The sequence below is a fragment of the Rana temporaria genome, chromosome 8 (genome assembly GCF_905171775.1).
Source record: "Rana temporaria chromosome 8, aRanTem1.1, whole genome shotgun sequence".
NCBI classification, from domain to species: Eukaryota; Metazoa; Chordata; class Amphibia; order Anura; family Ranidae; genus Rana; species Rana temporaria.
This window is the reverse complement of record NC_053496.1, coordinates 100,922,020-100,946,937: the sequence shown is the minus strand read 5'-3', so window position 1 is coordinate 100,946,937 and position 24,918 is coordinate 100,922,020. Positions and strand designations below refer to the sequence as shown.

The following is a 24,918-nucleotide window of genomic DNA, read 5'->3' as shown; positions in this document are numbered from 1 at the left end:
CATATTTAAAGAGAAGTAAGGGTTTGCAAAAAAACAACCATTCACCTAGGTGGATGCAGCACTGATCCATGTTGCAGCTGTCCCCTGCCGGCATCAAGACTGAACTGAGCGATCCAACACCGCTGATGGCTCAGCCCTTAGTCTTCAGTGAGCAGAGAGCTGGTGACTGTCAGTCACCGACTCTTTTCTCTGCCCCTCCAGCACTTAAAGGAGCACTGGGCTGAGGAGTGGACAGGAGCTGCTGGTTTAGTTTCCCACCGGCTCGCTAAAAAGCTGAGTCAGTAATAACCTTATTGTCAAAAAATTGGTTCTATCAACCAGCAATGCTCCCCTACATAAAGTAAAGCTCAGTAGACACGTTCCGGTTCAGCAGGAACTGGATGAATTTTGGCACATGTGTACTGCTGTCTGTTCAAAAGAAGCTGATCCAACGACCAACTTCTGTTGAACGGTCTTGCTAGAAACCAAGCATTCAATCAGAGCTGGCAGCCAATGGTAAGCACTGACGATCAGTGAATTCTGGGGCGGGGGGTGGAGTCACCCTGTCCGAATACAAAAAGCGCAGCAGGTGACATCATGCATTGTTGTGTTGATACATCCCGCTGGTTGAATGGAAAAATAAAACTGAACAATTTTCCCAAGCTTAAAGCGGAGTTCCACCCAAAAATGGAACTTCCGCTTTTTGGACCCCCCTCCGGTGTCATATCTGGCACCTTTCAGGGGGAGGGGGTACAGATAACTGTATAATACGCAACTTCCCCCCCCCCCCGCTGTCTTCTGGGAGATTGAAGACAGGGGGGGACCAGTTCGATTGCGCAGCCATTTCGATTTGCACCCACTTCCGGGCATAGACTCTGCATGCGCAGTAGGGAACTGAGCAGTGAAGCCGCATCTCTTCACTTCCTGATTCCCTCACCGAGGATGGCAGCGGGGGCAGCCGAGAGACGAGTGATTGCTGCGGACATCGCGGGTGCGCTGGACAGGCAAGTGTCAATTTTTTAAAAGTCAGCAGCTGCAGTATTTGTAGCTGCTGGCTTTAAAAAAATAAAATAAATACAATCGGGTGGACCTCCGCTTTAATTTAGGGGCTGGTTTTCTAAAGGAGAACATTTGTTTGATTTTGTAGTCATTAGTGGGGTCAAATTGATTCTCATTACAGTGGTTGAAAACGAGCATTACAGTATATACACACACACAGCACTGGATTTGTGGTTACACAGTAGATAAAGAAAGGAAGAATATGAAGGTTGTGACAGGAAGTCAGGTAAATCTGTGGGTGTTGTCACAGACGGGACATACATTTCTGCCTTGTTTGGACAATACACCAATTGTTATTAGGCGTCGGCTGCAGATGTAGCCAGAAAAGGTCTGAGGGCGTTGGAAAACTTCAGCTGTTCAGAATGAGGCAATTAAGGCCTCCAAGTAATCCAGAGGATTACCACTGATTTTCTGCATCCTGAGGCTTTGTGAGCAAGGAGAGCAGTGTGATGAAAGTCTTCTGAGGAGGTGAGATGGTGATTGATTTTTCTGTGTGATAAAAATCAAGAGACTATTGTTTTACTGCTGTATGACCAGCAGTGTCTGCCCAGCACTAGGCTGTGCCAGACCCCCTAGATAGGTTCCTGTGTGGTGAAGGTAGACGCCCCAAGTGGCCAGGGTTTATTTTATGTTTGATTTTGTTTATGCTGTTTGGATGCTTGCACTTGTTTCCAGCAAGATGGAAGAATAAACCCAAATCTTTGTTTTCAACCGTCTTCGACTGCCTGTCTGTATAAATTCAGTGTGTAGTGAACCCATCCAGGGGGTCACACACCCCGCTACCGAGCTAACCCCTTACAAGGTGTATTCAGGTTTTTCAGACTTTATTCATTTACACCATTAAAGTGTGACACTAATTTGTATATTTGCACTGTTGATTATGTTTACTTCACTATGAGGGCTGATATATATTCAATTTGATCCCATTATGGTATTGTTTTGGTGCAAGATAAGTTTATCTGAGTTTCACTATAGCTATGTGGCAGTGCGACACTGTTTATAGTCATCTATTGGCTTGTGTACATACTGTAGGTGTAAGCAGCAGCTAGCACAATAATATATTTTTTATTTTCACGAGTAGACGTGCAGGAGTATTATATTTATACAGATGTTACAACCGGGTCTTGTTTCCTCTGATGTCTGTGCTTTGCCCTGGTCAATCCTGTATTAAATGTAAGAATGGGGGGGCGGGGGGGAGAAGGAGCTGGTTGTGTGCAGTAAAACCTCAGAGCTGATACTAATTGCTCTTTTGCTTGGTCTCTAGGGCATCTAGCTGGCCGCTGCTGCTCAGTCAATAAGCACCGAGATGAAATCATCCCTATTGCTTACAGGAATGGTGGCTTCTCCCCGCTGCCTGTATAGTGTCACTCTCATTACTCTGTCATACTTGTTGCACATGACAAACTGCAGAAGTATGGCTGGCAGTGATTTCAGCACGGAGCACTTGTTGAGTTGCCCCCCATGATTATTGCCATCTATCAAAGTCCTGCTCCAGGCATTTTTTTTAAAGCCCAACCCTGGGGGGAAAAAAAATGATATCCTGATCCAGCTATGTAGGAAAAGGGTAATAAGTATGCAGTGCTGCTGTAGAAAATCATTACTACAAGCTGGCTCCCCTGGATTTCCGGGTGCCTCACTTCATGCCCATTCACAAACAGTCTTGTGTTTTTTTTCCACAGAATATGATGGGTTATGGGCTTGGAAGATTAGCAAGGAAGGATGATATCCACATGATTTCTTCTCCAATCACAGAGTGCCTTGTAATCTTTAGATAAAAAAACAAAAACAAAAAAAACCTAAACACAAGGCTTTCTATAAATGGCATGGAGTGAGGAGGGAGCATGGTATGACCAGAGCTCTTCACTGCGGATGCATAGTTGGCAACATTGTAAAAAAAATTATAGGGGCACTTTTTTTGGCTGTAGGCGGAGTCTTATTATAATTAGGGAGTGGGGCATGCATTTGTGGGCGTAGCACAGCAAAAGGAAAGTGTGCGGATGTTAAAATGGGTATGGTTTATGTGAATGGTGGGTGTGGCTCAAAGGGGGGGGAGAGAGAGAGAGAGAGAGAGAGAGAGAGACAGACAGAGAGAGAGAGACACACAGAGAGAGAGAGAGACAGAGACAGAGAGACAGAGACACACACACACACACACAAACACACAGAGAGAGAGAGACACAGACAGACAAACAGACAGAGAGAGAGAGAGACACAGAGAGACCAGATCCTACACCACAATAGAAATGTGTATTCCAGAGTATTCCAGAGTCAAATCAGCAGATAAAGATACTTCAATCATCCGGCACCATGGTTGTTATGGTGTCAGGATGATTGAAGCGTATTATTTCCATTATTACATTGTAATATAGAATGAAATCATTTACCTCACCATAATGCAGAATCAGTGGGACCCTTGAGCGTGTCATCTGCCACGTCGCCTGCCACCAGATGCCATCAGGTGCCCCTAGCAGAGTCCGTCCTTACATCAGGTGCCCCCAGCAGAGTCCGTCCTTACATCAGGTGCCCCCAGCAGAGTCCCCTCATTGCAGCAGGTGCCCGAGCAGAGTCCCTCATTGCATCAGGCGTCCCCAGCGGAGTCCCCCCTTGCATCAGGCATCCCCAGCGGAGTCCCCCGTTCCCAGTGGAGTCCTGCCTTACATCAGAGCCCCCCTTAATCAGGTGTCCCCCTATTGCAGACTCCTTACAACAGGCTTCCCCCCCCCATTGGAGCCCCCTTACATCAGTCCCCATCGGAGCCCCCCTTACATTAGTCATCCCCCCATTGGAGCCCCCTTACATCGGGTATAGTGGTGTCTCTGCCGCCATTATGATTTCCCTGTTCCAATAGAGGCAGAGCCGGCCGTGTGACTACAATAGAAATTAAGCTGCAGCGCCGCCCACCCTATCCTTGCATCAGGCGTCCCCGGCAGAGTCCCTCCTTACATCAGGCGTCCCCGGCAGAGTCCCTTCTTACATCAGGTGTCCCCCCATTGGAGCCCCCCTTGCATCAGGTGTCCCTCCCATTACATCAGATGTCCCCCCCCCATTGGAGCCCCCTTACATCAGGTCCCCCCCCTTTGGAGCCCCCTTACATCAGATGTCCCCCTATTGGAGCCCCCTTACATCAGATGTCCCCCTATTGGAGCCCCCTTACATCAGATGTCCCCCTATTGGAGCCCCCTTACATCAGATGTCCCCCTATTGGAGCCCCCTTACATCAGGCTTCCCCCCCATTGGAGCCCCCTTACATCAGGCTTCCCACCCATTGGAGCACCCTTACATCGGGTATAGCGGTGTCTCCACCGCCATTACGGCTTCCCCGTTCCCCGAGGGGGAATAAAATAGAGGCGGAGCCAGCCGTGTATCTACAATAGAAATTAAGCTGCGACGCCGCCCCCTTCCATAACAGGTCACAGACGGAGTAACAGCTTGTCCCTCGTCACTGGTCAGGCTGTCATAGTGTTGGGGGGTCATGGTGTGAGGATTGGGGGGGGCTCAGGGGACCTCCAGCCATGTGATGAGCTCAGTCTTTGTTGTGGGAAGATATGAATACAGAGATTTCAGGAAGCCAGGACAATGTCTAATGTTTGATATAAATCTGCTCTTCTCCTGCAGATCACATTCCAGATCCTGAGAGGAGGTGTGGTGAGCTCCTGTAACTTCTGCTGCTGGATTACAAAACTTTTAACATGCTCACATGACCAGACCTCCAAACTCTGGGTGAGTTCTCGCCCCGCGGACATGGCTGTCTCTGACTTCATCACCTTCTGCATCAGGGAGACCAAGCAAGAATGCAGCAAGTGAAGTCATAATCCTTTCCCAATCTGCATGCTTGGTCTGAGTCAAGTCACTGGGAATAGATTGAAGCAAAAGAATTAGCATGACTAGGCATGTGTTAGAAACTATGAATCAGACCGAGACAGAAGTAAAGTTAAATCACACTTGTTTAATAATAATAATAATAAAAAGGTAAACAGAGTAAGTGTCGTCAAAACATAGCCAGAGTTCAGTAAACGGATCGGGTAGTGGGCTAAGCCAATGTCAGAGAGCCAGCGATAAATGTAGTAGTTCAACAAGCAGGATCAGTAGCCAGAAGGAACGCCAGCCGAGCAAGTCCACAGCAGGAATACAGGAGAAAGTCTCTGTGATGTTGGCAAAGGCGAAGGCAGAGATCATCTGAGCTGGAAGGCTTTAAGTAGGCAGGGCTGGCGAGCAGATCATCAACAGGTGAGTCACTGTGGAGAGATAGGAGCTGGCAATTAGCCAACAGCTGAGCAGCCAGCTCAGAGAAGGAAGGGCTGAGCCCTGATAGCATGCCATACAGTGGCATTGCATGGTGTACAGTGCGATGGCACTGTACGTCATGCGATGGCACCGTATGATGCCAACCTTCCTGTGCTTGTTGAGTTTTATTTTTTTTCAACTTTAGCACTAAGCACAAATGACCCGATTTATTTATTATTGTTTTTTTTATTAGGAACAGAGGTGAACCAAATTCTCATCTCCTCTGGGCAACTGGAACCTTCCTGATTGATTGCTTATTTTTTATTTACTCCGGCTACAAACTGGACAAGATTTTTTACTTCAACAACTTTGGTAGCCTGGCTGACTGGAAGAAATTAAAAGTTGTATATCCCACCTATCAATGTTATATGACCGTTATGCTCATTGATTTATGCGGTGGGTGACTGTTTATCATGAAGTTATACTTTTTCAATAAAAATTATTGTACCAGAAAGGTGGACATCCCTTAAGCCTCGTACACACGATCAGTCCATCCGATGAGAACGGTCTGAAGGACCGTTGTCATAGGTTAACCGATGAAGCTGACTGATGGTCCGTCGCGCCCACACACCATCGGTTAAATAACCGATCTTGTCAGAACGCGGTGATGTAAAACACGACGTGCTGAAAAAAGTTCAATGCTTCCAAGCATGCTTCGACTTGATTCTGAGCATGCGTGGATTTTTAACTGATGGTTGTGCCCAGGGCTGTGGAGTCGGTAGATAAATGTTCCGACTCCGACTCCTCAGTTTTATGTACTTCCGACTCCTCTGTATTAATATGCAAATGTATTTTATACATTCCTTGAGGGAAAGAAACGCAACCTACTACCACAGGACTACTGGCTGGGAAGCCAACAGTCTACTGTATTGCACAGTTTAAGCAAAATACAAACACAATGAAAACAAAGTTTTATTAAAAAACAATATTAATCAATCAAGTGGCTGGATAGTAGCAGCAGGCATAAACATCAGGAACAGGATCTTTACCAGTTCAAAAATACAAACCACATTATTTGGTTGTTTTAGAACAAAAACAAAGCTTATCTATAATGAACCAAAAACAAAATCTGTAAAACCTAGAAATGGTTTATATTAATCTTGAAATGTAGTTATAGGCTTAGCAAATGCAAATCAATTCAATGTAGAGTTCTAAGGAAGAGAATTGCCTCTGCCAGATCCTCTTTCATAGAGGCTCTTAAGTCAGACTTTATTATTTTTAGGGATGAAAATAATCTTTCGACACTGACTTGGGTGGGTGGCATTGCAGTAACTATTCTGGCCACATCACTAACGATCTCTGGATAAACAAGGATGGCTTCTTCAATAGTAAGTTTTGATGAGCGATCATACTTTTCAACTTCTTTTAGTGCTTTATAAAACTCCTGTTGTAATTTTTTTTTTAATTCCAATCTAAAATTTAGTAGGAGTCGGAGTCGGAGCATTGTTTGCCGACTCCGACTCCAGGTACCCAAAATTTCCCCCGACTCCGACTCCACAGCCCTGGTTGTGCCTACTAACGATCGGTTTTGACCTATCGGTTAGGAATCCATAGGTTAAATTTAAAGCAAGTTGGCTTTTTTTTAACCGATGGTTAAATAACCTATGGGGCCCACACACGATCGGTTTTGTCCGATGAAAACGGTCCATCAGACCGTTGTCCTCTGGTTAACCTATCGTGTGTACGAGGCCTTAAACTTCCACCAACGTCAAGCCAATACAGCCCATATGGCCCAGTGATCCTGAATATTTTCCATCCAGGTGTGCGCGCGCGTGCAAAGTTTCCCACAGGCACCCCCTGGATTAGTGCACCCTAAAAAGGACTTCCGCTGTCCTCCCAAGACAGGTGCCATCGATATTTAAGGCTTCAATAATGAAGATTGGGTACTTCTCCAGTTTCTTTACTAATTTTTTTCCCGGTCTGTAAGATTTTGCCTCCTTGTATCTACTTGGGAGTTGTCATCTGTATGCTGGAACTTTCTGAATTTTCTTTTTATGTCATATGATATTCGCCCGGACCTGCTAGTGGTCACGCTTGAGATGGCTGTATCCCGTCTACTCCCAAATAGATTGGATCCATGGTCTGGTATCTTACGCTAGTTTTTTTTTTTTTTTAAGGTCAGGTACACCAACGATGACTTCAGCCATATTGTCCCTCTTGCCGTGAACACCGCTCTTGAAAAATATCAATTGATATCTACTGACACATCAGCCACAGAGTCTTCCGCCAATTTCAGCTCTTACAAAGCAGTTACCACCTTGTCTCTTCACTTCTTCCAGAAGGGCTTCTTTAAAGGGTTACTCCACTTTTCAATCTGCAGAGCTGTAATTTTCAATTTCCTGCTTGTGCGACTGGTTCACTGATTTTCCCAGAAATCTGTACCAAGATACAAGTCAGATTTGTTGGCATCTACTGCAACAAAAAATTTCATTTTTGGCAAGATACTCCAAATAGGAAATCATGTCTAAAGGGATGCAGACCCTGCCACTTTCCTCAGAGTACTGCAGGTACAGCAGCTGGTTGATAACCACTTGCCGACCGCCGCACGCAGATGTACGTCGACACAATGGCACGGGCAGGCAAATGGGCGTACCTGTAGGTGCCCTCGTGAGCGTGTTCGCGGGTCCCGGGAATGCAATGTTCCCGGGCGGCCCGCGATTGCGGTCGGCAAAGGCAGAACAGGGAGATGCCTTTGTAAACAAGGCATTCCCCTATTCTGCCTAGTGACATGTCACTGATGGCTGTTCCCTGTGATCGGCAACGGTCATCAGTGATGTGTCACGTGTAGCCATGCCCCCTTACAGTAAGAATCACTCCCTAGTACTGACTTAACCCCTTCAGCGCCACCTAGTGGTTAACCCCTTCACTGCCAGTGTCATTTTTACAGCGATCAGTGCATTTGTATAGCACTGTCGCTGTAAAAATAACAATGTTCCCAAAAATGTGTCAAAACTGTCCGTTGTGTATGCTAAAAAGTCACAGACACAATAAAAATAGCTGATCGCCGCCATTACTAGTAAAAACAAAATGTATTAATAAAAAATGCCATAAAACTACCCCCCTATATTGTAGATGCTATAACCTTTGCGCAAACCAATCAATAAACGCTTATTGTGATTTTTTTTTACCAAAAATATGTAGAAGAATACGCATCGGCCTAAACTGAGGAAAAAAATATGTTTTTTTTATATATTGTTGGGGGATATAGCAAAAAGTAAAAAATATTGAATTGTTTTCAAAATTATTGCTCTATTTTTTTGTTTATAGTGCAAAAAATAAAAACCGCAGGTGTCATCAAATACCACCAAAAGAAAGCTCTATTTGTGGGGAAAAAATGACGTAAATTTTGTTTGGGAGCGCCGTCGCACGACAATTGTCAGTTAAAGCGACGCCGTGCCAAATCGCAAAAAGTGGCCTGGTCTTTGGCCAGCAAAATGGTCCGGAGCTGAAGCGGTTAATTATGAAACCACTCCCATTAGACTCACTCAGCCATAGGCTGGTTATTGCTGGTCTGCCAGCAACTGGAAGATGCTGCAATATGTGGGAGCACTTCAGATCTAGATCTAAGATCTAGATCTAATGCCGTGTACACATGATCGGTTCGTCTGATGAAAACGGTCTGATGGACCATTTTCATCAGACGAACCGATCGTGTGTGGGCCCCATCAGTTGTTCCCCCCATCGGTGAAAAAAACTTAGAACCTGTTTTAAAATTATCTGATGGTTAAAAAACATGCTCGGAATCATTGAACTTTTCTCAACACATCGTTGTGTTTTACTTCACCGCGTTCTACTTCACCGCGTTCTGACACGATTGGTAGACGGGACGCTAGAAGGTCCACGTCTGGAGTGCCCCATTTCTGGCACAGAGTCTGAAACACCTCCGGGTGTAGCGACCATTCTCCTTGGTCTAGCTTTTGGCTACTTAGATAGTCAGCTTGCCAATTCAGCACCCCCGGAATGTACACCGCCGACAGAGCTGAAAAGTAGCTTTCGGCCCACCGGAGGATGTGCGCGAGTCAGCTTGTTGAGAAGCGACAAACGATGGTGTAAACAGTGGTGTCCACTGATGGAAGGTGCGCACAAACGTGGAGTATGAAAAACTTTGTATCCCAGCAGGTCATGCAGGAGAAAGAAAAAAACAATGCTCCGGATGGTGCAGATAAAAGAGGATAGGTTTTATTGTAATAAAACCAAATTACATAAAAGTGATCACTTCAGCATAAAAATGGATAAAAGCAATATGGGGTGCAGGTATAGCAAGCCCGACGCGTTTCGTCCAAGTGGACTTCAACTGGAGCATGTACAGGTGGACACGCCGACATCACTATCTGGACCTCTGAGCAGAGTAGGCGCCGTACAATCAGGTCATGTGACTAACTGCCCGGCCCGCCTCTCTCCACCATGCTCTCATGTCTCTCAGCGTCAGCAGTGCACCTCCCACCTTTCTACTGATCTGTTCGTTACAGTCAGTGGGCGGGGCTGACGCCAGGAGAGACGTAAGAGGAGACAGGCGGGCCAGGCAGTCACATTAGCGTGCCTTATACAAACAAGGCATTGTCTTAGTGAACGGAGCGCTCTCCCGGGAGGGGCGGGGACGGGTCCAAACATCGATTAATACGGTCGCATGCATCGGTGTCGCATCGGGGACACCCTAATCGCGATGCACCGATTATATTTGACACCCCTACTGAGCGTATCGACTCCATCCTGAACTTTTGTATTTTGACAAAGCAATTGAGGGCCTTGAGGTCCAGGACTGGATGGACCCCGTCCTTCTTGGGGATTTAAAACAGATTGGAGTAAAACCCCTGAAAACGTTCCTGTGAGGGAACCTGGCACAATCACTCCTCTGACCAGAAGATCCTGGACAGCCCCTGACAGATCCTTCAGGCGACCCGAAGGAAGCCAGAGGTTGGAGGGAAAAAATCTGTTTGGCGGACAAGAGAGAAATTCTATCTTGTACCCCGAGGAAACTACTTCGCAAACCCAACGGTTGGAAAAAAGAGACGTCCACCGAGCCGCAAATTCGGCGGAGGCAGGCTTGTTGGGCTTGCGGTACCAGGTGCGCTTTTGTCCTTCAGTGGACGCCTTAGCACCCTAAAAAAGTTTTCCTGTCGCATTTGGCGAGCGAAAAGACCGCTTGGGGGTAGTAAATGAGGGCCCTTGCCTACGGCGAGGCTCCATACCCTTCCCAGACTGCGGGAGCAGAGTGCTCTTATCGCCTGTGGCATCCTTTATGATGTCATCCAGGGAAGCCCCAAAAAGCCGTTCACCTGTGTTGACCTGGCCGACCAGTTAGTGCAAGGTCTAAAGTTTGTCTGTAAGTCAGCCCTGGATACGCTTCCCTTGCTTTCCAGGGCCTCCGCCTAATACTACTGTGGGCATCCGGCTGTGACAGCTTGCAGCTTCACAGCCAGGTGCACATGTCTCACTGCGCTGTCCTGCATAGCTGGGCAATCTTCTGGGACCTGTGATGTGTCTCAGAAGATTGCGGGGAGGAAGGGCCACCTAGGCGGCCCAAACGGTAGTGAGAGCTCGTCGGTAATCGTGATCGCGGAATCGAATCGTTGACCAGATAATTGTAATCGAATCGTGAGACCGGTGAAGATGCGCACCCCTAGTATATTCCCAGGGCTGGTGTAAGTATTTATGACACCCTAGGCGAAACCTCATTTTGCCACCAATCCCCTTGGCCCCACCCCTGACTCCACCCTCTTAGCCCTGCCCATGTATACCCCACCTTTTTAACGAAACACCCATCAAATGCAGCCTCACCAGTGGGCATCAAATGCAGCTTCACCAGCGGCCATCAATGAATGTTTGCTTGCTTCCGTTCATTCGGGAGTCGGGACACAGACACAGTTCTCTGCCACTGCGTGCGAATGGAACGGTGGCTGCCTGATGATGCTTAGACTTAGTTGCTTGCTGCAAAGAGAAGAGAATAGGAACACCAGTAGCCGGTGCCCTAGGCGGCTGTCTAGTTTCCCTAGTGGTAGCACTGGCCCTGTATATGCTTGTGCGTTCAAAGTGAGACAAAGTCGTGCAGGGACTACCCTAAAGTCGCACAGATAAGAACGGTACTCATTGGAAATCATGGGGTACAACTTGTCATGTGACTTTGCAGTCCCAAGTCACACTAGTGGAAACCAAGCCCAGCACAGTGATCCCAGAGCAAGCATTGCGAAGAAGATAGGAACAGGCCAAGTAGTAAGTCATAAGGAGCACAGTGATGCCAAAGCAACACTGAGAAAGATAGGAAAAGCCCAGGTGAATGCCATAAAAAGTGAAAACATACCTGCAAACAATGACCACATAAGCATCCAGCATGCATGAGTAGAGAGCTCCACCATTTGTTGCCCAAAAATGCCATAAAACCATTTAAAACCGTTACATTTTACCATTAGTGATGATATCAGTGCCTGAGCGTGCTCAGATCGCCATCCTGAAAAAGCTCTAGCCAGCAAACTGGTTACAGAGGTCACATCACTTCCTACCGCTCATGCTCAGAGTGTACTTGTATTGCTGCCACCATCTTGGAAGTGGCAAACACCCATGAAACAGAGAAAAGACATAAAAAGCATATGGAAACGCTGTCACTTACAACAAAGCTTGTTTAGAGCTTTCTTTGACAGGCCTGCACCACTAGAATTGGGCTCCAACCATATAGCCAATTTAGAGACTGTACAGGAAGGACTTTCACCCAAGAAAGGCTGAACCTGGCTGGGACAACAAACGGTAAGGGATACCTCGCGACTCCAGGAGAAGGGAAAAAAAAGGAGAATGCTGTAAGCCGAGTCGATCTTTGATTTATAGTTAACCAGTCCTATCAGGTTGTGGGGACGGAGCCACAATCCAGTGTATGCTGCCATGATGCACCAGGTTTTTGTTTACAGGAGGAGCCATAATATATGAATTTCCTTTCCTTAGACCCCTTTCACACTGAGGAGTTTTTCAGGCGGTACAGCGCTAAAAATAGATTCCCCCTCATTTCCTGTCCCCATAGCCAAAACAGGAAGTGAAAGAAAATCCCTCCAAAGCGAGGGATGTCACCAGAACTAGTCATTTCCCCTCTATTGATGTTCTGGGGGAAACCCAAAACGTGGGATTTTCTTTTACTTTCATAATAGTAGAAAGGAGAAATAGAGAGAAGTAATCTCCCTAATGGGAGCACAGCCAAAAAAGCACGATAAATGTTCTTATCCCTCTCTAGTTCTATTTGCAGCTTGTTATCACAATGGACAATGCAGTCCAATGCATGTGGTATGAATGGAGCCTTTTGTTCTGACTGCTGAGCTCAGTGTAAAGAGCGGTGACTTTTTATTCCTCAGTAATGAAGCTTGCTTGCCTAATGAATGGTGGAGCCCTACATAGTCTAATACTGTATGTACGGGGTCTCCCACATTATACTCGCAGCAGTCTGCATAGCCAGCTATGACGGGCAGTAACCAGACTCCATCTTACTCCACCCATACCCAGCCCCTCCCCTTCTGGTCGGCTCAGGGTCGCCTGCTTCTGACGTAATACGTAGGCGACGAGCGTTCGAGTTCTCTTTTCCACGTGATTGACGAAGTGCAGCGTGTGAGGCCGGAATCATGACGGACAAACCTGTAGTACCCAGCGATTTATTCCCTCATATACTGCGATTCCTGCGGGACAACCAGTTCGTAGGCGCCGCCAAAGAGTTCAGCAAGGCCACAGGACTGGTAAGTGTTGGAGGGGAGGGCTGGAACACGTGGTCACCATCTCCTTTATGTACTCGGCTTGCCACCCCATAGGTGGTAGACTCAAGAGGTTCCACTAGCGTCTGAGTCCTGCGCCTTCCACTTGCTGACCGCACGATAGATGGCCAGAGCGTGGCTGGCCAGTTCTCGGGGGGCATCTATTGATGGCCTTCCAGAACCATCGGCTACGCTCTGTGATTGAGCCAATCGCAGCTCATCACATGTAAACAAATGCTAGTTGTCTATTTCCTTTCCTCAGTGCTGTCACCATGTGAGGAAAGGAAAGCTGATATCTGTGATCGGGGACATTTACACTGATAATCAGTGCAGCCCCATTAGTGCTGATCAGTGCAGCCTCATCCCCGCACATCAGTAGGGAACTGGGCGTAAAGCCGAAAGGCTTCCCTGCTGGGTTCCCTTACATGGAATGGTGGCAGCTGCACCCGATCTGAAGATCGGCTGGGTTGCCGACATTGCGGGCCCCCTGGACAGGTAAGTGTCCATATAGTAGAAGTCAGCAGCTACAGCATTTGTAGCTGCTGGCTTTTAAAGAGGAAGTAAACCCTCTTGTTCAAAAAAATATTAAACCGACAACCTGCAAGACAAAGGCATAATGCGCTAGTATGCATAGCATACTAGCTCATTATGAATTACCTGAGACCGAAGCCCCTGCAACGGCCTTCGTTCCCCTCCTCCGATGCCGACATGATACCCGGAGTGACTTTGGGCATGCTCCATAGACATCAGTGCTGCAATTTTTGCAAATATCTCATAGACCGTGCAGGTAAAGGGTTTACAGCCACTTTAATTTTTCTTTCCCCCAAGGCGAAACTGTGCTTTAAACACCATGCCAGGTTATTACTTTTCCATATAATTGAGGTCGTTTCCCTTCACTTTCTGGTCGCTGCAGGGACATGGTCGGAAGTAAGAAGAAATCTCCCAATGGAAGAGGGATTCCCCTCCTGGGGCTTATTCATACCATATCTGTTCAGATCATCCGTTACATTGATCAGCACAGGCTCAGAGCAAGGGCACATGGGGAAAACAATTGTTCTATATGCCCTCTTAACCTCATAAAAAAACGAGGTGAGGTGTGCTACATAAATGCAGCATGTCTGGATTTTTAAACTGTGTAACTCACCACAGTGCGTCACAATATGCTGCATCGTTGAGACTCTGATGACTTTGCGTGGTCAAATGTGATGCATTGTTATGGAGCATAACGATGCGCCTAAAAGGTAACTGCCAATTGGTTCCCGGAGAGCAGAGACACCTGGTCACGTCGCTGGATCGTGATGAGACTCAGGTTAGTATTTGGGTATGAAGCATCCCTTCATAGTTATTATGTACTGTTGGGACAGCTGTGATTGGCCACAGCTATTCACATGGTACCAGTGTGCTATTATTGTCTGGCTGTACTATGTGATCGCCAAACACAATGTACCCTTTTTAGAAAATATAAGGTACTTTTTAAATTGCTGGGAAGTGATACTAACAAGGAAAAACTTTTTGTAACTAATTGGGTTAATTGCCAACAGGTCAGTTACACGATTAGGTATGAAAAGAGTATCTTGAAGAGTCAGAGTATATATAAGTAGACACAATGACTCCTGTGGGCAGATGGGCGTACAGGTGCGTCCCTTTTTAAGAAGCGGCATTGTGGGCGTGAGCTCTGTGAGTCCGACCGCGGATCCCGTGGACTTGATGTCCGAAGGGGTACCTGTGAATGTCTCACGGAGAGGAAGAACGGGAAAATGCTGATGTAAACAAGCATTTCCCCGTTCTTCCTAGTGACAGGAAACTGATCACCGCTCCCTGTAATCGGGAGCGGTGATCATTGTCCATCCCCCCCCTACAGTTAGAGGCACTCCCTAGGAAACGCTTAACCCCTTCAGCGCCACTTACAGGTTAGCCCCTTCACTGCCAGTGTCATTTTACAGCAACAGTGTCTGCCATAATGTTGCCGCCATTTACTAGTGTACATTTTTTTTAGTATTTATTTTTTATATAAAAATGCCATATAATGCTCTCTCTGATCTTGTAGACGCTATAACTTTTGCGCAAACCAATCAATAAACGCTTATTGCTTTTTTTTTTTTTTTTCTTTTTTTTTCCAATTATATTTAGAATACTCATCAGCCTAAACTGAGGAAAACATTTGTTTTTTTTGGGGGGGATAATTATTATAGCAAAAAGTAAAATATATTGAATTTTTCAAAATTGTTGCTCTATTTTTGTTTATAGCATAAAAACCGCAGAGGTGATCAAATGCCACCAAAAGAAAGCTCCTATTTGTGGGAAAAAGCACATAAATTTTGATTGGGAGCCACGTCGCACGACCGAGCAATTGTCGGTTAAAGCGACGCAGTGCAGAATCGCAAAAAGTGGCCCAGTCTTTGGCCAGCCAAATGGCCCGGGGCTTAAGTGGTTAATCTAGTATTTCCACGATTCATACAGTGCAGAGCCATTCTCTACTCGCTCACAGCTGTGGCAAATGTTTATCAACTTTGTCAGTGCTGGGAGATGGCTATAAACAAAGTATCATTTTGGGTTTTAGATCAAACTTTCTAAACAAAGGGACTGTTTACTGTCCTTTCAGACTAGTGGGAGTAGACATTGTACAAGAATCCAGTGAGAGTAAACACCTTATCTATGGTTTCGGTGGAAGGAATTTTGCCCCATCATTGGTGTCGGTGGAAGGAATTTTGCCCCATCATTGGTTTCAATGGAAGGAATTTTGCCCCATCATTGGTTTCAATGGAAGGAATGTTGCCCCATCATTGGTTTCAATGGAAGGAATGTTGCCCCATCATTCCTTTCAATGGAAGGAATGTTGCCCCATCATTGGTTTCAATGGAAGGAATGTTGCCCCATCATTGGTTTCAATGGAAGGAATGTTGCCCCATCATTGGTTTCAATGGAAGGAATGTTGCCCCATCATTGGTTTCAATGGAGGGAATGTTGCCCCATTATTGATAGTGTGGCCTTTCGATGGTGTCAGTGGGAGGACATTGTTGGTGTTGGCAACAGGAATTATACCCCATTGTTAGGGGGGTTAGTGGATGGAACAGTATAAAGGCAAGCAAAGGACTGCTCTTTTAGATCAAAGGGATGAGCTTCGGTCTGAATGAGGTCAGGTTAGCCACTTAAAGACGAAACCCTTTTTCTGTTGCTCACAGATAAAATCTGTGTTTTTTGCTAGAAAATCTAGAACCCTTAAACACTATATATATTTTTTTAGCAAAGAAAATTTGTGATTCTCATTTTAGCCAGAATCATGCGGCTCTAGGGTGCATTCATATTGACTTGTACATCTGGAAAGGCACCATCAGTGCTGAAAGATATGTCCATGCTTAAAGGGGTTGTAAAGGTGTGTGTGTGTGTATATATATATATATATATATATATATATATATATATATATATATATATATATATATATATATATATTCTCCTCCTTCACTTGCCTCATCCTTCGATTTTACTTATAAATGTCCTTATTTCTTCTGAGAAATCCTCACTTCCTGTTCTTCTGTCTGTAACTACACACAGTAATGCAAGGCTTTCTCCCTGGTGTAGAGAAAGTCTCTTAAGGGGGTGGGGGCAAGCAAGAGTGTCAGGACACCCACTAACACACAGCGCCTTTCTCCATCTGCAAAGTAGAGTGCGTCCTGACCCTCAGCCAAACACTGAACATGAGTGAAATGTTTTTGTGTTTATCATTCATATTCTCTGAAAAATGTCCAAGAAATCATTTTTTTGCCAGGGTATGTAAACCTATGAGCACAACTGTATGCTCCCATCTAGATGTATTTTTTAGAGAAGGCCTTGCATATTTTAGCAGGACAATGCTAAACTGCATATGACAATAGCATGGCTCCGTAGTAGAAGAGTCCTGGTGCTTAATTGGCCTGCCTGCTGTCCAGACCTTTCACCAATGGAAAATATTTGCATTTGAAATGAAGACTACAACGAAGATCCTGGATGAGCATTTGAAATCCATTATTTGGCAAAAATGGGACAACGTTTCTCCCCCAAAGCTTTAGCAACTTGTCTGGTCTCAGTTCCCAGTCATTTACAGAATGTTTAAAAAAAAAAATATGGACAATGTGGTAAACGTGGCCCTGACCCAACTGTTTAAGCATTTGATATGTTTTCCATTGTGAATAAAATATGGGTTTAAGAGATTTGCAAATCGTTGCTTTCTCTTTTTTTTTTTTTAATATACAGCATTCAAACGTGGGTGTGTTTTTTTTTTTGTTTGTTTTTTTTGGAATTGGGGTTGTAGTACATCTTATTGCAAAAAAACGACTTTTGTTCTGTGCGTGATAGAACATGGTAGTTCCCTGATCTTTAGTAAACCCAGTCTGTAAAATCCCATAAATTATTTAAAAAGTTTAATGTCATTTCAAAAATTGTTTTACTTTTTTTTTTTTTTTTTGGTCTTAATCCTGCAACTTTAACATAACTGTTGATTCTGCCATGTAGTTCCTGCCTGAGCAGCTTCCCTGCATCGTCTTCCAGTCACATGACACTGAAGGGTACAGGTGGCTGTGTTAAACGGCATTACACTAGAGCCAGCGATTTTAAATTTGTTTTCTCTGCAGCCATGAGATGCAACAAAGGATGAAAAAAAAGTAAAAATACATAATTTGTTTCAGGCATTTTTGCCCAGTGCCCCATCAATCTTAACGTTATACCGTTAGGGTTTAGGTCTAGTGTTTGTTTAAAGCTACTACAGTTAATTTTTCTATATTAAAACGAATATGCCAGGGTTATGGTGGCACATACGTTTACCATTAGGTTTTCAGAGGGATGCCTCAAAGTGGCCTTGATCTGCTAGTGTTTGTACTGTATTTATAACCAATTTTTATTTTCTTTCAACAGAAAGATAAGGACAACAGCCCTGCCAGTCTTGTGGATATATACAGCGATTGGATAAAGTGAGTGGTTATGTATATGTTTAACTAGATGTTTTGGCTTACTTCATATGTGTTGTTGGATTTTACTTCCTGTCACCATAATACCCAAATAAGAATTGGGGGGGGGATAGTATAGATAACAGTAGAAACCTTGTTACATTCGTACTCTACCCATCTGTGTTATAAGGTGTGTGCGCCAGTTGCAGAGATTCTGGGGCAGATTTCCCTTGTAAGGCTGGATTCACACCTATGCATTTTGTTTGTGCTTTTGCAGATTTCCACTACAGAACATGTTCCATAGGAAACAATGTTAAATGGACTGTAGTGCAAATCTGCAAAAAGCACTAAAAATGCATACGTGTGAATCCAGCCTAAGGAGACAGAGCGGTTCTGACCACTCCATGCCCTATTTGTAGCAGGGTAAAAAAGTCTGGCGTTGCGCTGTAACAATAATAACCTTTTTTCTGTCTCCTAGTTTTCACCGTAACTTGTTTTGAGAGAATTAATATAGTACACTGGCTTATAGATTTGTGTGGCCCTGTACACGAAGAAGCTTTAGAACTATTCGCCTGCATTTTTTACGTTTTGTAGTTGGTGAAAATACTAAGGTTGCACCGATACTGGTATCAGTGCCGATACTAAGCATTTGCAAGAGTATAATTAGAATTTGACACCGCAGCGCAGCACATATATTTTATACTTATTTTTGGTGGGAAACATACACTGGGTGTTTGCACCAGCTGAATGTGTTCAATCATGTTTAAGTAGCAGCTATATGTTTTTGTTTTATCTGAATAGAGAGCAGTAGCCAGGATTGTGACTCCCCTCCTTCTTCCTTTTTTTTTTTTTTTTTTTTTTTTTTTTTTCCTCCCAGTCTGCCCATCTTCACCCCAGCCTCATCCAACTCCCCCAAACCACCCATTTACCTTCTCTTCCTAGGTGATGGGTATCGGTATCGGCGAGTACTTAAAAAAAAAAAGTATCGGTACTCGGTGTCAAAAAAGTGGTATTGGGACAACCCTAGAAAATACCCCCACCCCCCCTTACAGACAGCTAAAAAGACCATTGGTTTAGTGGCAACTTGCGATTGTCAGAAATTGCTGTCTTCTTGCGGAACCCCTAAAGGCCGTTCTAGAGCATCAAAAATAAGTAAGGAAAAATGTCATTGGGTGGATTTACTAATGTAACAAGTCCCTGCTCGCTCGGTTCCACTCTCCTGACACTCCTCTGCGGCTATTGAATCAGATCGCAACGTCTGATGGTTCAGTCATCCGATGGTTTGGGATTGGAACTACAGCTATGTGCCGTTCAAACCCAGTTGTGATAGCTCGGAACAAAAACCAGGCATGCTGTGAATGCACGTTCAAACAGGAATCTCACCTGTATTTCTGCCATTCCCCACTCATGTTGCCGCTCATCTTGCAGCTGGATGTCTCTAATGGCATTCTGTATGTCGGTCTCTAAAGGGTTGGCACCATATAATGCCAACCGCTCTTAAACTCGTTTCTGAAACAAGTCTTCAACTGACCGGGGTCCTGCATCACAATCCCTCTGATCCATCTTGGCTAGCTCACTGATCAGGGTGGCCTTGTTCTTTGTCCCACCAGTCCCTCCACGGCTCAAGTGTTTCAGTGTAGCTCATCTGCAGGCTGCATAGCTGGTCATTCACTGGTGGTTTGGAGAGTCCCAGTAACTGGAGAGCAAATCCCACTGCTGCCACCAATGTAACGAACCCCAAGCTAAGGGGTCTTTTGGATGGTGTGATTCCTGGACAGAGGAAGCATTTAACGGCGGACAGACTTATCTTGAGTACGGGGTCCATCACAATTGGCTGGCAGCTGTGAACACATCCAAACCATCACCTGGATACAAGGTCCGGATAGCAGGAGAAGAGAGGTACAGATACATCGTCATGGTTGAGAGAGATGCGGATACAGCACAAGAGACCAGTATCTGTGCAGGTCATGCTAGGATGGTATGATTCTGTCCGCCTACAACTCTGGAAGAAAGCGCCAGCTCTTGAACACCACCACCAGGGAAAAGGTCTCCCCTCCATGTAAGGTACTGGTTGCAGTATGAAGTACGAATGCTGTTATTGTGGGAACAACCGACCCGGGAGTGGACAGCTGAGTTAAGCAGGCTGATCCAGGCAGAAATGCGGTTGGATGAGAGCTATAGAGCCCTCCAGTGGTGTGTGCCTGTGGACAGTGGATAACGGCCCCACAGAGTGGGGTTTGGAGGAAATGATGGAGCACAGAGAGCTAAGACTGAATGTCTCAGAAGTGCACTGGGCACAGGAAGATTTGGAGTTTCTAGTCGTTCAGGAATGGGAGCTGGAGTTCGTCTACAGACTGCTGCTAGACCCTGCTCAGCAGCAGGGTAGGGCTCCCTTTGCCTGGGACTATCAGAAAATACCAGTTGACAACTCTGAAATCCTGGCTGAAGAGTCTGCAATGTGGCAGAGTAACGGTGTGTTTTGCCAACCTTGCCCCGCAGCTATGGCCGCGGAGGTCTTATGGCGGATAAGTGCTGACTGACCTTGATGATCCTGTTTCTGCATTGGATGATCTTGGATGGAGGAATGTGCATGTCCAGCAGTATGCTAGAGAATCGGCAGTGAAAAATCTGGAGATTGCCATCCCCAAAGCTGAAGTGCTGTCAAAAGGGCAGAGCGCTGCTAACCTCTGCCCAGCACCGATGGCATTTTCTGGGTTCCACAGACAGATGGTGAACCTCAATCCCAAGACACCAGTTGCAGAGACGGGATTTGATGGACTTTTATGCTAAGGAAGAACAACCTGATGAGAAGAGCTGGTATCGGGGCTAAACTTCACTGAGCTCTGCCCAGCACCAACAGCAGTATCTGTGGAGTTACAAGGAACTTCCCCAGCTGAAGCGCTGGTCTCTGGACAGAGGGTCCAAGATCTCTGCCCCACACCTGTAGCAGTTCTGGAGGCTCAGGGTGAGAAGATGGCAACCGCTTCCCAGCAGAAGATACAGGGGGAGAAGGGGAGAGGAGGCGTTCGTTGTCCCTCCCCAACAGTCGGCCAGGGCGGAGAAAGCAGTCTTTCCTCTCCAGCAAAGATCTGTGCAGACCGTACCATAGACATGTCATCCCAGCAGCCAGATAAGGGAATGGAAAAGGAAGCGGCTAGCTCACCTCCCCAATGGAATCTAGCCTCCTGCCCAAACGGTTAGCCGAAGCGTATGATGTGGAGTCCCCAGCAGAAGTGCTGGCAACAGGGCAGAGTTCTACCAACCTCTGCCCAGCACTGGCAACAACTGTGGAGATCCAGAGAGCCGGGCCAGTCGGTCCCTCTCTCCAGCGACAAGCTGATGTAGTGAAGCTGCTACTCCCAGCTAAATCACTGGCAACAGGGCAGAGCGCCACTGCCCTAGAACCTGCAGTGTTTCTACAGCTTCAAAAAGCTGGGGTGATTGGCCCCACTGTCCAGCAGCACACCGAGCCCCGGAATGTTAAATACCACCCAGCTGAAGCACTGGCAGCCGGACAGAGTTAAATGACCACACACACACACACACACACACACACCTTAACTATTCCTTGCAGCCAAGATTGGAGATCATGCGGACTGACTGAGTTCACTTTGCCCGACTAAGGCTGGATTCGCACCTATGCAGTTTTAGTGCATTTTGCAGATTTGCACTACAGCACATTTAACATGGTTTCCTATGGAACACGTTCTGTAGTGCAAATCTGCAAAAAGCACACAAAATGCATGGGTGTGAATCCAGCCTTGCGCATGTCCAGACCAGGTGGGGGTCTGGGACCTTGTTAGTCTAACTTTGATGGGGGAGAAATGTGACCAGACCTAGCCGGTACAGAGGCTTTTGGAGGGGACTAAATAGAGGACGACCGATTATATTGGCTGACATTTGGGCTTTTTTAGGAAATCGGCATTGGCCGATTATTATGCTTATTAGGCTGATTAGCATAACGACGCAGCTCCCATATGTACCTCGCTCAGCACAGCTGACACAGCGTGCACGGTGCGAAGCAGCACAGCCCTGTGCACTGTGAATTTCAGCTGCTGCCTCGCACAAACCAGGGGGCGGGACCAGCAGGTACAGGTTCTGGAATGGCATGTATGACAATCCTCCGTGGAAGGTAGGGCATGGATTAGATGCCTCATTCTATGTGACGGTCTGTTCTCTGAATATGCAGCCTGCAGCTGCTGAATGTACACCATGGGGTCTCTAGACTAGAGAGGTCTGCCGAGTGCAGGCGGATGACAAGCCCTTGTCTGCTCAGTTTCTGCTGAGCAGACACAGCCCCACTCTACTCCTATGGGCAGTCAGATTTATAGCGCGGTTCACACTAGTGCGATGCGAGAACCGTGCAAATTCAGTGCAGGTCCCACATCGCACCTGAATCGCACAGTGGTTCACACTGAGATCTGAGAACCACTGCAGCTGTCAATGTAAAGCGAACACTCCCAGATCAGTGTGCAAATGATGACATGGTGCAGGAATCGGATTGGATGGGTGTGAATGCGATCTGATTTCAGTGTGGACCAAAAAAGGGTCCTGCACCATCTTGGTGCGAATGCGATGTGATGTGCTCTCCAATGTGGTGCAAATCGCATGCGATGCCTGGCATCACGCTTTTATTTTTTAACTGTTAGATTTTATGAGATGGTGGGTGGGGGGGAGAGATATCGTCCGCAAAAATCGGCATCATATATCGGCCATCGACCGCCCCGGTTTCCAAATATTGGCATCGGCCAGAAAAAAAACCATATCGGTCGACCTCTAGGACTGAATGCTAACCTCTTGCCTACCGATCATGGGCCCGACGTTTGGGGCAATGGTGCTCTTTTCGGGCTGTATGCCTGGGGGACCCTTGAGGTGGTGTTACTTTGGATTCGGGTCCATGTCCCCCCCAAGACACACAGACTCTGGGAACCATGTGTATATGCCATATTCGAAAGTGACTGATTCATAATGTTGGGACGCATACTGTTAGATGCTAATGTAAACTCCAGCCACCTGTCTGTCATAATGTAAATGAGTCTAGTATAACTTCTAAGACTTTCACCCATTGTCTGTGCTAATTGACCCTGCAATTGTAGTTAGGGAGTCACATCAGCTGCTTTAAGGGATTGGTTAATTAGCTCATGTTTGTTTCTGGTTACAGATGTATTGCTAGAGTAATATGAGTAGGAGGAGGTAAGGACCTCCTCTTTAACTGTATATAAGACTTGTATTCTGGTTCTAATAATCTGTCTGACGTCGCATGACAGCGCAATTGTCAGTTAAAGCGAAGCAGTGCCATATCTCACAAAATGGCCTGGTCATTAAGGGGGTAAATCCTTCTGGGGCTGAAGTGTTTAAAGAGGTTCGATGTCTAAAACACTCAGATATAAATACTCACCATCCATCCTATAATTAGATTATAGACCTAGAAAATCTTGCCTTTACCCAGGGAACTTTTGGAGCTATCCAGTGCCTAGTCTTAATGGTGTCTTTCCAATATGCAATTTCTTGGCTACATGTATTGTATATTTTTTAATGTCTTTTCCACCCTTGCATTCAGATCCCCTGCTCCTAAGAAAAGGAAACTGCTTGCTAATAGCCTGCCCACTAAAAAGCCTGCTAAGGAATCCAGCAGTGAAGACAGTTCTAGTGAAGATGAAGAGCCACCTGCTAAAAAAACAAGTATGCTTTTATATATAGAGAAATGGTAACAAAAGCAAGTATGAATGAGTAGTATGTGTCATTAAGGGCCCTTTCACACTGGACGGATCCGTGATGATCTGCCCCATTAACCCCTGCTGAGACGGCAGATGACGGGACAGGGACCACCCTGTCAGATCTCCGCTCTCCCCTATAGGGGGATCGGATGAACACGGACCGTCTGTGCGTGTTAATCCGATTCGTTGACGGATGGAAAAATAGGATTTTCCCCATCTGCAGAATCCGAGCATAGCGGACCCTAGTGTCAGCGGATGTTCATCCCATAGGGATACAGGCATGTCCCCCCCCCCCCCCTTTTTTTATTATCTGTAAACGGATGGATGAAAAGGCAGACATATGGTCCGCAGGTGTGAAAGGGACCTTAGAGAAGACGTGTAATTCCAGTGTGACCATGATATATGCAGGGTTTAGTTGGTTTCCTATCCTTCAAAAACTCTTTCTTAAAGTACTAGGGAGGTGTGCCGTATGTGACTATGGAAAAAATCTGCAAATTGAATAAAAAAAAATAGTTTGTCTCTGTACTGAAAGCGCGCTATGCAGTGTGATCCCAACACAAACGCTGTAGTGCATATATGCGGCCTCACAGATCCACTTTCGTGAGGCCACATAGATGCATACGCACATCCCACAAAACATGGTGAGATGTTAACCACTTGCCGCCCGCCAATGACATATTGACGTCGGCAAAGTGGTTGTAGAATCCTGACTGGACGTTGTGACGTCCTCAGGATTCTGAGTCGCTGCGCGCCCCCGGGGGCGCGCATCGCGGCGATCGTTGTTGCAGGGTGTCAGTCTGACACCCCGCAACACCGATCTCGGTAAAGTCTCTCTGGGCATTAAAAAAAACCTTAAAAAAAAAAAAAAAAAAAAAGCCTATCAGTGCCCACAAATAGGCACTGATTGGCACACGAGTGCCCATCGGTGCCGCCCATGAGTGCCCATCGGTGCCGCCCATGAGTGCCCATCGGTGCCGCCCATGAGTGCCCATCGGTGCCGCCCATGAGTGCCCATCGGTGCCGCCCATGAGTGCCCATCGGTGCCGCCCATGAGTGCCCATCGGTGCCGCCCATGAGTGCCCATCGGTGCCGCCCATGAGTGCCCATCGGTGCCGCCCATGAGTGCCCATCGGTGCCGCCCATGAGTGCCCATCGGTGCCGCCCATGAGTGCCCATCGGTGCCGCCCATGAGTGCCCATCGGTGCCGCCCATGAGTGCCCATCGGTGCCGCCCATG

The 24,918-nt window shown here is 46.3% G+C and overlaps 1 protein-coding gene across 1 annotated transcript in view; it reads left to right on the top strand.

Moving 5' to 3' along the window:
• The first annotated feature begins 12,834 nt into the window (after positions 1 to 12,834).
• The window catches only part of NOLC1 (nucleolar and coiled-body phosphoprotein 1), a 45,953-nt gene continuing 33,869 nt past the window's right edge, over positions 12,835 to 24,918 (top strand). Inside the window, exons 1-3 of the mRNA XM_040320409.1 lie at positions 12,835 to 13,028; positions 17,934 to 17,989; positions 23,526 to 23,647. Coding sequence (XP_040176343.1) covers positions 12,918 to 13,028; positions 17,934 to 17,989; positions 23,526 to 23,647 — 289 coding nt within the window. The 5' untranslated portion in view covers positions 12,835 to 12,917. The remainder of the gene's footprint in view (positions 13,029 to 17,933; positions 17,990 to 23,525; positions 23,648 to 24,918) is intronic.